The following is a 13,982-nucleotide window of genomic DNA, read 5'->3' on the forward strand; positions in this document are numbered from 1 at the left end:
CTCCAATAATTCTTATAAGATTCGACTATTCACTTTAGAAGTTGATGAAGGAGCTCCTTGTATGTCACGACTTGATTTGTGGGCCCGTGACCGGCACTAGGGAATGGGTAAGCTTAAGGCCACCAAATCCCGTAGTAAGCCTGACTATTCACTAACTCAATCAAATTGGAATCCGGACTCAATCCAAAGCACTATTTTCATAATTAATCTTAAATCAACGGGTACTATAAATTAAATTCAGTCCGCCAGCATAGTTAGGCGAGACTTGAACTTATATAAAATTACAAACTGATAAGTCTAAAAATTTCTACTACGGAGAATCTAAATTGTACAAGTCAAACATACAAAAATCAATTACATCAATCCGATGATGGAGTCGGGTTGCTAGATAAGAACTTGCGAGAAGACTAACAGTACCTTAAAAACAGTGAAATTGAGACTGTCAGTCTCGAAAGTGAGTTAAAATCATATATCAAAAAAAAAATATAAACACTTAAATAAAATATTTACTTAATAATAAAAAAATAAAAATATATGTCATGCTATGCTTCTGTAAAATAAAATAAAATAAATTTCTATTTCATATCACGGGACGGAGTACCTCAGCAGAACTCTAATTCCAACACTAATATCTTGACTCTCTCATTCTAACAGAACTGGCGCCCAGAGAGCGAAGCTCGACCAGGGTCCTTAAATCCAGTCGGGTCACTTAATTATCACTATCAGTCTTAGCCTTTCGGCTCTCTTACTCCAATAAGACTGGCGCCTAGAGAACGAAGCTCGACCAGGATCCTTAACTCCAGTCTGGTGACTTAGGTTTCAAAACAAGCTGGTGCCCAAAGAGCGATGCTCGACCAGGGACCTTTACTCTGGCAAACTCACTCAACTCAGCCCATAGAGCAATGCTCGACCAGGGCAAGCCCTAAATTTACCTTTTAAAATTTACAAACCTTTACCCCTTATTTTCTGTCTCTGATTCATACCGGTGTGCACGCGGTCCTGATGAAACCCATCAGGTGGCATGTTCTATTGTCGTCCCATCCCGAGTCAACACGAAATCAATAAAATCATAATGCAGAAAATGAAACATATATAAACAGTAAATAACTAAATAATTAAAAATATTAATCATTTCATAAGAGATCACGTAAAAATCTTAGCATGACACACGTAAGCAGATATATGACTTTAACTCACAGATCTGACGACCTCCTAGCTCTGCTCCGATGCCTCAGGTGGAGTGAGCCGAACTGATGGATTATCTAATCACGGAAAATAATTTAATCAATAACATTGAAACATTTGACAATTAACCCTAGGACTGACTGTCTAAGAATCTCGACTTGGAAGAATCCTACCGAAAATTCGGTAGAACCTCCCTTAAATTAAGAACATTTAACCCCCTGTATAACGGGTCGAGGACCTGCTAGAAAACACTTCAAATTTTTAACAATTTATTTTTAATGGGAGTCGGATTACCAAGACTTCATTATTTTTTCCGACTTCGCCACACATCACAAATCACGGCTAATGGCAGACAGTCCGACAAACTATATATTTTAACTAATAAACTTCACATAATTTTTCTAATAATCAACACCACAAATAAACACATAAATTTTACCAATGAATTCTAAAATCAATGGGCTAGAAAATTACCGAGACGCTTGATCGCTCGGCCGACTTGCCTCCAGCCGCCGGAGTCCGATCGACGATCCGAACGCACCAACGTACTCGAAACAATGCGCTGACGATGATCCCAGCTTTTGATCTTCTGATTCAATTCCCGATCATCTGGAGAGATTTACGGACGATCTCCGCCGTCGATTTTCAAACGGAGTCCAATCGCCACGAAATCGATGCCATTGCAAAGCTTAAGCTGAGGAGAGTCCGGATATGCCCTCTGATCATCCATCACTCGTCGGAACTCGCTGAAAAATCTCGAGATTTCCGGCTACCCCTAACTTTTTAGCTCGCCGGATCTTGCAATTCCAGCGTCCTCAAGGGGTGACGATGGTCAAAAAAAGAAACCCAGAAGTTGCTAATCATTTTGAGTCTAGAATCACCGGCAATGGTTACTGGAAACGCCATGAATGGTGGCAAGAAACCGCTGCCATTTCTGGCCATTCTACATCGCCTGCCAACGCCATTCGCCGCCATTGCCGCCCCTAGTGTGCTCGCAGTTGACGGCCGCACCTCCCGACGTCGACACCACCCTCGGCCAAGCCTCCAGTGCCCGTCCACCATTGAAGCCGACGTCCCCCTTTTTCTCTTTCTTCTTCTTCTTCTTCCTTTCTTCCTTCTTTCTTTTCTTTTCTTTTCCTCTCCATAACGACTTTTGGTTCATGCACTTTTCTTCCTTACCATTTAGTCCCTCAACTTCTTAAATTACAATAATTTTGCCCTGAAAAATTCCTAATTAATTCTTAAACTTTTCTTTAGCTTTTCAATTAAGCCCCTAACTATTTAATTTGGGCTAAATTAGAATTATTGAAAATATTTAATTATTTATTTACCCTTGCTTTTAAATATAAAATTACCAAAAAACCCTTGCCGACATATTTAATTATAAAAATACGAAACATACAAATTTTCATTAAAATCTCATATTAATAAAATTATATTTTTAATCCTTATTCCAAAATAAATTCTCAATTTAATCCTAACACAATTAATTTAATTAATCAATTTGGTAAATATTTTTCAATTAACATTAACACCATTAGCTAATTAAAATGCCATTTCCCCAATAATTCTTTTATAATAATATTCTTTACTAATTCTTTCATAACTTTCAATATAGAAATTAATTTATATATTCATGTTGGAAAAAAATTGAATGACCGAAAATATAATCTATTTTCTAAAAAATTTACTTAATTAGTTTCTTAAAAGAAAATCAAACAAATTAGATATACAAAGTAACTCCCTTATTTTGTCTAGCATTAAAATTTTATTTAAATCATTCCAATTAAATCAAATAAAAAGAAAGTAAAATTGATTTAAGTAAAAATTTATTTATTAATTATTACTAATATTATTATTATTAAAAGAAAATTCTGAATATTACATTGTATTTTACAAGAAACGGTTAAAGTTTGAGAGACAATGAAAAAAAGAAAAAACACTTAAGGAAGAAGACGAAATAGGAGAAGAATCAAATCCTAGATCTTATTTAGATTGATAGAAGGAGTAAACAGTTTCATTCCACATTTTAGTTACTTCTTTAAAAATAATTTGAAGCAAAAAATGATAAATTTTGAGACATTTAGAAGGAAAATAATATAAAACCAAACTTAATTAACAATTTTTTAACAAAAAAATTGATGAGAGAAGTTCTTAATATAAAATTAAAAAATTAAAAAATTATAAATTATAAATATCCCTTCTTTATATCATATACCTTAACTCTACTATAATGGTTTCAAAATAGAGCAAAAACATGAAAAAGAATCGGGATAAAAATACAAATAGTCACTGAATTTTATATTCAGTTTTATTTTTGTCATAAAATTTTAATTTATTTCATCTTGGTTATAATTTAGTCACATTACTAAAAAAAATTGACGTGTCGTATTTTTCTCTCTTAAATACTCGTTATATTGACTGTTTATGTTATGTGTCAATTTTTAATTCACAAAGTGATTAAAGTAAAATATAATTAAAATAAACTAAATTAAAATTTTATAACTAAATATAAAATTTAATGACTCTCTATATTATTAACCCACAAAAAAATCAGAAGCATCCAATTTCTTGAAATGCTCCATGTATCTTGGCTGTACCTCTTTTCCTTAGGATTCATCCTTTAATGATTAATCTCTTTTATCTTTTACTTTTTCACTTTGCCTATCAACTTCAATTTCCAGTAAATTTGGATTTTAAACTTGTTTGGCTTTCATCTATGTGCCTTCAACTCTTATCTCCATTTGTACTTCAAGACAGATTCAAAATCTATTAGCCTTACACACATTAATAAATCCATATATATTCATAATAACCGAATTTAATTTATAACTAAGCCTTCCATTAATAATGAAAAATGCCTCTAGCAGCATGTACATTAGAAATTTGACTTGTTTCTTGCAAGTAATAACTAATATTAATAAACAGATTCACAAATATACATCTAATAAACAAATAAACAATTTTGCTACAAAATAGGCACTCACATCCACATTCGGTGAATTTGACTTTGGAATAAACACATTCAGGTCATCATTGGGTTATCTCATTTATAATATGAAAAAAAATTAAATTTAAATTGATTGATCAATTCAATTCGCGAATTATGTTAAATAGTTAGATATGTTAACGGATAATGTATAATATAAATAAATACATTTAAACATATTTATTTTTATATTTATAAAAATCCAAGTATGTATAAAAATAATAATCCAAATTTGAATATTTTATATTAAAAAATATTTTTATAATTTGAATAATTATTTTTAAAATTTAATCTTATTTTAAATGGGTCAACCCATATAACTTAGTTAACAAATATGTTTGTATTGGAGTTTGATGTTTTAACATCATTAATCAAACGAATACTATTTGGATTAATTATTTTTCAATTATACACATGTCTTAATATGACACAATTATATACGACGCAAATGAATTGTTATCCGTACTCTTAAGTTTCCTTTTAAGTTGGTATATGTTTTCGACTAAGTTAATTGGCACTTTTAGTTGATGCTTGCTTGTAACTTCTCAAATAATGAATATATGATCTTTTATAGAATGACTTATGGTTAAAGGTTCTATCACATCCAGCTTAAACTATATCCATCCCTAACTCTAAAACTAAGATTATAATGGGAAGGTCACTTCTTGACCTAGTGAAATAATGCTCAGCTAACTAATTCAGATTTATCTCGAATGGATTGTAATTGGAAGGAAGGAGATGTGGTTTTGGACAAAACCATCTATAGGGTGGAGTAAGGTCAATGTAGATGTTGTAATGGCTTAAAGAAGGGGTTGTATTAAGACTAGTTGGATGGTTAGAAATAGTTTTGGTAACATGTTGATGGCTCATGATGGGTTGGTTAGAGATAGCTCCTATGTGAGAGAGGATTATTAGGGCTCAATGATGAGCTATGAAGATCTCACATGATGCTTGCCAAGAATTCCAGGTATGTTGACGAAAGAGTTGTTATGTATGGGATTTTTATGCACGTGGATAATGGCTTTAAGTTTGCTTGCTTAGGAATAGAACAAGTATTTTGCATTTTATTTTCAATAAAATATTAGTGCTAGTCAATAATAATGGCTTGTTTCTTAGGATATTATCTAAGAATAGGAACAATTTTAATTTATTTTTTTTATATTTGATCTCTTCACAAGTTAGTAATCGCAAGCTTATTCTAAACTAAACACTTATGGTATATTCTCTTTCTAAAATCTTTGTCATTTTCTTATTACGCTTTAGTTGGGACCTATCAGTGGTGTTAGAGCTTGGCTCATTATGGCAACAATAATGAAACGATTGAGAATTTAGAGTTTGGACTTGAAAGACTCCAAAAAATACTAAAAAATGGAGAGGGGTGTTTCTAATAAGCTACACCAATTGGGAGGCACTATTAGTAAAATATTAGAGGCTCTCTTTTCCAACCGGATTGTGTCTTTCGGAAACTCTGATTAGAATACAAATTCTCCTAATGGGCGCTTTCGTAATATAAGAGAAGAAAATTAAGAGAATTTAAATGGTGGAAGACCCATGTTCTCTTCCAAATTAGCTAAACTGAAGTTTTCACGATTCTCCATAGATGATCCCACAAAACGGTTCACGAGAGTGGATCAATTTTTTGAGTATTAAGGTACTCTTGAATTGCATAAAGTATCATTGGCCTCTTGCCACCAGGAATGCGAGGCAAATCAATAGTGGTAATGGCTAACAAGAGCTTATAAAGAAGAAGGCTAGGAGACGACATGGGAGATTTCCCATGAGGAACTTTAGTCAAAGTTTGATCCAACAGAATATGAAGACTTTGACAAAGCACTATCAGAGTTGAACAAACAGGCTTGTTACGTGACTATCAGAAGGAGTTTGAATGATTGAGAAATTGTGTACAGGGCTAGAGAAAAAAGGCTTTAGTGGGAACTTTCATGGGAGGACTCAAATTCAAAAAATTGTTAATAGTATAAGGTTGTTCAAACCAAAGTCATTAAAAAAAGCCATCACAAATGAAGGATGAACAACTTTCTAATTAAAGAAAACTTATACGGCCTTTCAGTCGAACCAATATTGATGACACTACTCTAACAAAATTTAAAACAACTTTACTCATGAAAAGACTAACTTAGAGCAAAATGCAAAAGAGAAGGGCACAAAGACTATGCTTTAATTACGATGAGAAATTCAAACCTAGTCATAAGTGCAAAGGTTTAGAGCTGGTTTTATTAGAATAAAAATATCACTTCATGCACTTATAAGATGGCTAGCTTACAAAACTATGCAGGTGATGGCTAAGATTGGTCTATATAAAGTGGTAGTTCTAATTGATAGTGGTTCAACTCACTATTTCATTAGTGAGAGAATAGCCAATAGGCTGCAAATACAAGCAATTCCAACTTAATCTTTTTATGTTAAAATGGCGAATAAGAGGATACTAAAATGCCAAGGAAGATTTGAAAATATTCAAGTGATATTGCAAGATATTCCTTTTGCTCTCACTTTATATACATTACTATTAATTGGGCTAGACTTGGTTTTAGATGTTCATTGTCTGGAAGAAATAGGAACAATAATATGTAATTACAAGTAATTGACAGTGGAATTTCAATGGATCAACCAAACTCACAAATTGTAAAAAATTGGTTCACGAGTAATTCAGGTTGCATCAGAGCTCTATAGAGATATGCGGCAAAAACATTCCATATTTGTTATTTATCTTTAGAATACTTCCACATTATAATAGGTGAATTTTGAGATGAAGCAATTATTGGAGAGTTTTAAAGATCTGTTTCAAGGACATGCATATCTTTCTCCGACTAGAGAAATAGACCATCGCATCAACTTAAAAGAAGGAATCAATCTTGTTAATATGAGACCCTATAGGTATGCATATTTTCAAAAAGCTAAAATTAAAAAATAAGTTCATGACATGTTAAGATTGGGCCTTATTTGAGCTAGTATTAGTCCTTTTTCATCTTGTATTTTATTAGTAAAGAGAAAAGATGGGTCTTGGCATTTTTATACTGATTATAGGCACTTAACTCAATCACCATTTAAGATAAGTTTTCAATTTCTATCTTTGATGATATGCTTGATGAACTCCATAGAGCTAATTATTTGACTAAACTTGATTTACGGGCGGAATATCATCAAGTTAGAGTACATCATAAAGACATCCATAAAACTATTTTTTCGAACCCACAATAGTCACTATGGATACTTAGTTATGCCTTTTGGTCTTTGTAATGAATCATCTACCTTCCAAGCAATCATGAACCCAATATTTCACCCTTGTCTCTGAAACTTTGTGCTAGTTTTCTTTGACGACATTTTATTCTATAGCCCCAATTGGAACATGCACCTTGAAAATGTTAAAAAGGCTTTTGAAATATTACAACAACATCAACTTTTTTTTTATCACAATTAGCAGTATGTGCTTTTGGATTACAAGAATTGGAACATTTAAGGGCATATTGTTACTTCTCAAGGAGTTAAGGTGGACAAAAAAAAATTTAAATCATGTTAAATTGGCTTAGGCCTACCAACATCAATGAGTTGCGTAGCTTAGGTATTACAAGTTAATATATAGGAAATTTGTTTGCAACTATGGTGTCATAGCATGACCTCTCACTAACCTTCTTAAGAAGGGACAATTTAGATGGACTGATGAAGTTGAACATATCTTTCAAGAACTCAAATAAGCCATAATAACTACTCTAATTCTAGCTATGCCGAATTTCAATAAGCCATTCATCATTGAATTAGAGGCTTCAAAAGATTGTATAGGGGTTGTCTTTACTCAATAAGGGAGACTAATTGCATTTATGAGTCAGGCTTTGGGAACCACCAAACGCTTATGGTCTGTTTATGTAAGAAAAATGATAGCAATCATCTAGGTAATTCAGACATGGAGACCATATTTGATGGGTCAAAAGTTTTATATTCAAACTGATTAAAGAAGTCTCAAACACTTGTTGGAGTAAAGAGTCACTAGACTAAAGCAACAAAAATGGGTGGCCAAACTTCTTGGGTATGATTATGAGATTATGTATAAACCAAGAAGAGAAGACAATGCAGTAGATGCACCATCAAGAGTATAGGGCAATTCTAGACTTAATACCATATTTGTACCTCAAACTCAAATATGAGATGCAATCAAGTCTGCAATGAGTGATGATCCTTACATGAAAAAATTAGCACTCAAACAACTATGAATCTAGGTGAATCATATATATGGCATAATGGGTTGACTTGTTAAAAAAATAAAGTATTGGTGCCTCCTTATTTCAACATCATCCAATAACTTTTATAAGGATTCCACGACTCTTCAATTGATGGGCATTCTGGTGTCTTAAGAACCTTCAAGAGGCTAGCACAACAATTTTACTGGTCATCTATGTATTGGACAATAAAAAATTATGTTGTTGTCTGTGAAGTATGCCAACATACAAATAGTGATACGTCATCAGACTTTTTCAACCACTTTCAATCCCTTGCCAAATATAGGATGATGTAATAATGGAATTCATTGATGGTCTACCACTTTACAATGGTAAAAGTTTAATTCTTGTTGTGGTTGACAAATGAAGCAAATCAACACCTTTTTAGCTTTGTCTTGTCCGTGCACAACAAAAGTAGTAGCAGAAAAATTTATTGAAGGCTTTGTAAAGCTTTATGGCATACCTCAGTCAATCATAAGTGATAGAGACTTGGTCTTCATTAGTTATTTTTAAGAGAATTTTTCAAATTATTAGGCACATAGTTGAAAATGAGCAGCGCCTACCATCCTCAAATGGATGGACATGTGGAAGTCGTAAATTATTGTCTTGAACAATATCTTTGGTGCTTTATTTTTCACTTATCAATAGCCTTGTAAGTGGCATTCCTTTCTTCCATGGGTTGAGTTCTGATACAATACTACATATCATGCATCTACATGAATGACTGCCTTCCAAGCTTTATATGGAAGGTTGTTGCCCATAATTCCACGCTATCACGAAGGTACTAGTCCAGTAAATGAAATTGATAAAAACTTAGCCACATGAGATGAACTACTACAAAAATTTAAGAATAATCTTCATGCATCAAACAATTGAATGAAATAACTAACAAACTCTAAACGACTAGACATTAAATACCATGCGAGGGATTTTGTATTTTTAAAGCTTCAACTTTAACATCAGCATACAATGTTCAAACGAGCTTAACAAAAACTGGTACTAAGTTCTACAGGCCTTATCAAATTGAAGAGAAATTGGAAAAGGTATCTTACAGGTTTGCAATGCCTCAAGGGTCCAGCATTCGCCCTGTTTTTCATATCTTTTAATTTAAAAAGATCGTTGGTGACACGATTGCTGCTAGTACAGAAATACCATTCATTAGTAATAATGGAGACATCCTCATGGAACTAGAGAAGATAATCGACACTCGCTAGATAAAAAAAGGGGTCTAAGTTTGTCGAGGAAAACTTGGTTAAATGGAAAAAACTTCCAGTGGAAAATACTACATGGGAAACAACTCAAGAATTATGGGAAAGATATTTCAGCTTAGACCTTGAGGACAAGGTTCCTGTAAAAGAAGGAAGTGTTATAAGCTACAAAGATCTCACAGGATGTCTATAAAGAATCCCAAGTATGTTTGACTAAAGAGCTGCTATGCATGAGACTTTTTATGCACGTGGATAATGGCTTCAAGATTGCTTGCTTAGAAATTGGAATATTTTAATAAAATACTAGTGTCAATCATCGATAGTAGCTTGTTGTTTTTGGATATTATCCAAAAAATAGAAATAGTTGTTAATTTTCTTTGTATTTAAGCTATTCATAAGTCAATAATGAAATAAGTTTATTCTAAACTAAACACTTGTGACACATTCTCACCCAAAAAAGAATATTATTCTCTTTCTTAAATCTCTGTCATTTTCTTAATAAGCTTCGATTAGGACCTATCACTGAAGGAGAAATAGGTGAACAAGCTTGTGATTGGGTTAGATTCTTTATAGCTGATGAAAGCATTAGAAGTTCACAAAATACTCTTGTTTTCATTTGATAGTTAAGGATTGTAAAGACTTAGCTAAGTAAATGTATTTTTATTTTTTTCATAGATTTGCAAATAATGCAGCCTATTATGTTGCCAAGGCTGCTTATTTTTTGTCGGGTCCTCAAGAGTAGTTTCTTAACCCTCTTAATTTTATGTCTTCTATTATTCTTATTGATAGTTTGATATAATGAAGATGTTTTGATTTAAAAAAGAGATATAGAAAATTGTAATGCACCACAATTAAAATTAAACAAAACTCAAAACTTTAGGGATTATCTATTTATAAAAAAATTATGTTAGTTTTCTAAAAAAAAAAAAAAGTTAAATGAAAGCAGAAAATAGAATTTTTTTATTTATTTGTACTATTTTTTTAAAATAAAAATAGAAAATAATTTTTATATTTTTAAATTTATAACTAAATTTTAAAAAATAAATCTAATATATTTTCTACGTCTTTCTTTATTTATAAAGTCATTTTTTTTCAAATGAAAAAAAGAAGTTTATTCCAAATTTACTCTTTAAACTAAAAATACTATTTAAATAGAAAATAGTTTTTTTTTATATAATAGCAAATAAACATGTTTTATAAATCTTACAAATTTTCTATAAAAATTATCTTTTTTTTTACTTACTCATAGAAAACTATGTGAGTTTTTTAAAAAAAAGTTTAAATAAAAATAAAAATAGAATTTTATATTTATTTATATTATTTTTTAAAATAAAATATAAAAAACAGCTTTTAAAGTTTTCAAAATAATAACTAAACTTTGAAAAATAAATTTAACATTTTTTATTATTTTTCTTTATATAAAAGTCACTTATTTTTGTTAAAAATAAGGAGTTTTCACTTTATTTATTCTAAGTTTACTTTTTATACTTAAGATATTATCCAAAAAATAAATTTTTTATATAATAGTAAGTAAGCATATTTAATAGATATTCTATGAAAACAAAAATTCTTATTTTCTTAAAAAGTAAAAGATAAAAATAGAAAAGATTTTGTGCAATTCAAGAGATTCTTTCTAAAAATGGATTTTGAGAAAAAAAAGCCATAAAAGGAAAGAAAGGGATGAAATTGTAATTGTATAGTTACTTATTATATAATTTTTAAAAGTTAAGCAAATGCCACGTCATCGATCTGGGGGTCACCATCTTGACACAAGCCTAAGCCGTTGGATCATCATCGGACCTATAAACAATATTGGTTAGTAGCTGTCCCATTCTAATTTGTTTGACAATTTTATAGATCAATAACAATAACAGTTCCTCTGTAAGATTCTCGAAAGAATTTCTGCAAGGAGATTTCACCTTCTCTCTCTCTCTCTCTCTCTCTCAATGGCAGCAGCTGGAGAGGTTTATAAGCCTCCAACACTCCCTCCTTACCCTCAGGTACATTCCCATTACTGCAAAGGTTTTTTTTTTTTTAATATGCTCTTTGAATTTTTTCATCATGTGTCATATGGTACTCTTCTTGATAAAAATTTGGAAAAGGAGAATTTGGGTCATAATTTATGGGGAAGAGGATGTCTGGTATATGTGAAAAGAAACCAGACTGTTGGTTTTCTTGGTTATTATTATTTTTTTTTTTTAGAGTTTCACATTTTCTTGGTATGAATTTAACGGAAAATTGGGATTTGTCTACAACCCACAATACGTAAGTTCTAAATGGAAACATAATTGAATTTGATTACATTGCATAAGGGGTATTATTTTGTAGGAATCTTTGTATGGAATGCAAGATTTTATTTCTGTTTGAGGTTTTTGGTTACTTTCATTAGTTATTCCAAGAAAAAGGAGCAACTTTTTTTTTTTGCCTCTCTTTTAATTTATGCAATCCTTATTTTGAATGATCTTTTCTTTTTACAGCTGTGCTTCATTCCATTTAACTTTGGCTGACTGTGATCAGAATCAGTCCTTTCCTAGAAAGTAAAAAATGGGGGTTCTTGGAAATGTAATGAGAACTCATTTTCCTACATACCCTTGTTTTACAATTTCACTAAATTGATTTTCTTGGCAGATCCAACTGAAACCATTTCCCTTCCAACCATGGCAAGTATTTCTTGCAAATAATTGAGTTTCAATAGTAGTAATGCATAATATCTTGCATATGTAAAAAAATTTAATTCTTATTGTTAGAATGGATCACAGCTTTTCTTTTTTCTTAGTTCTGTTTGTGTTCTTTTGTTGTATATAGATGATTTTGGCAGCAATTGCAGCACTGGATGACAAGAATGGCTCCAACAAGACATCTATATCGAAGTACATTGAATCAAAATACGGTGACTTGCCAGCCGGTCACACAGCGCTACTCACACACCATCTAGCCAGGATGAAGGACACTGGAGAGCTAGTCTTTTGGAAAAACAACTACATGATACCAGATCCAAATGCACCACCACGGCGGGGCCGAGGCAGGCCACCTAAGCCCAAGGTTCCACTGCCACCAGGCAGCGTTCCTATCCCTGCCAAGCCTAGAGGTCGTCCGCCAAACGACCCAGATGCACCCCCAAAGCCAGTGAAGCCCAAGCCTGCTGCTACAGGAAGTGGAAGGCCAAGAGGGAGGCCACGCAAGATTGCACACTCGATGGAGGATATGAATGGGACTACTACGACTAGAACTGTGGCAATGGCAGAAAGCTAAAGCCTGATTCTGTAACTGAAGTGAGTGCTCAAAATTAGGCCACCTTTTAGACTGATGGTAGTGATTTCTGGACTGACCTTGTAGAATTCAGTGACTTGTGTGTTTTAAAGTGTGTACTCGAGCCTGTAGAGTTAGAGGATTGTTGTTGTTGTTGAGGCTCTCAAGTTTAGTTTATAGATGATAATTTGCGAGTAAGGAGCTAAGTATATTTTGAGTTTGTTTACTTTGTTATGTTCTACTATGGTGTACGTTCTTTGACCGAGAAACCCACAACTATATTTGATTTAGTTGATCGCGTACATATGGCATTATCTCTTAATTATTGTATTTGTATTGACAGATTTATTTATTATCATTAACTGCTCATAATCAAAATTAACTAATACAAATATGATAAATTAATACATAATGCCATATATTAATATGAAATTAATTTTATCTACAAATAATGTGATATGATAAATTTATTTGGGTTTTAAGATATAAACGGTAATGGGTAAGTATTTATATTATATCATTTGAATAGAAAATGGATAGAATAGACTTTTCTTATTATATTCATATATTATACTATTTGCATCATATTCATATTTAGTGTAATTTCTTGATATTATAATATTCACATCATATTTATATCTTGTGTAATTTTTATGGGACGAGTTTAGTAATATCTATTACTCAATCAGTGCATATATTGTCTGATTTGATTTGAGTAGGGCTTTTGTTAGGTAGGGAGTAAACTGTCATCCCCAAATTAGCTATTAAATATTGATTGCTGATGAGAAATATTTTGGTCCCAACTACAAGTCCCATTGGCCATAGTTTTCCGGAGTAAACATTTATAATTTTTTATTTTTCATTTTGAAATTGATCTTAAAGGAAACTGGGATTTCTTTTATTAGTTTTCAGAAATTAATTTTAGAAAATATAGATATCAAAAGTAAAAAAAGAAGTGGTACAATCCATCGCTCTCTGATTTTAGTTCTTTACTTTTTATTTTTTTAAAAAAATTATTATTATATTTATGAGGTTTTGTTTGTTAGTTAAGGAAATGGAAAGTAACTGTAAGGAGAGAATTAGGGTCCACCAACACTTTTCTCTCACAATATGGGATGGAAG

At 31.8% G+C, this 13,982-nt stretch overlaps 1 protein-coding gene across 1 annotated transcript; it reads left to right on the top strand.

Moving 5' to 3' along the window:
- The first annotated feature begins 11,595 nt into the window (after nt 1-11,595).
- Nucleotides 11,596-13,162, top strand: LOC8272176 (HMG-Y-related protein A). The gene is made up of 3 exons (XM_048373518.1): nt 11,596-11,611; nt 12,240-12,271; nt 12,417-13,162. Exons 2-3 carry the CDS (start codon nt 12,269-12,271, stop codon nt 12,861-12,863), a joined length of 450 nt encoding a protein of 149 aa, XP_048229475.1. The 5' UTR covers nt 11,596-11,611; nt 12,240-12,268; the 3' UTR covers nt 12,864-13,162.
- The last annotated feature ends 820 nt before the right edge of the window (nt 13,163-13,982 follow it).

This window comes from Ricinus communis, chromosome 5, assembly GCF_019578655.1.
Source record: "Ricinus communis isolate WT05 ecotype wild-type chromosome 5, ASM1957865v1, whole genome shotgun sequence".
NCBI classification, from domain to species: domain Eukaryota; kingdom Viridiplantae; phylum Streptophyta; class Magnoliopsida; order Malpighiales; family Euphorbiaceae; genus Ricinus; species Ricinus communis.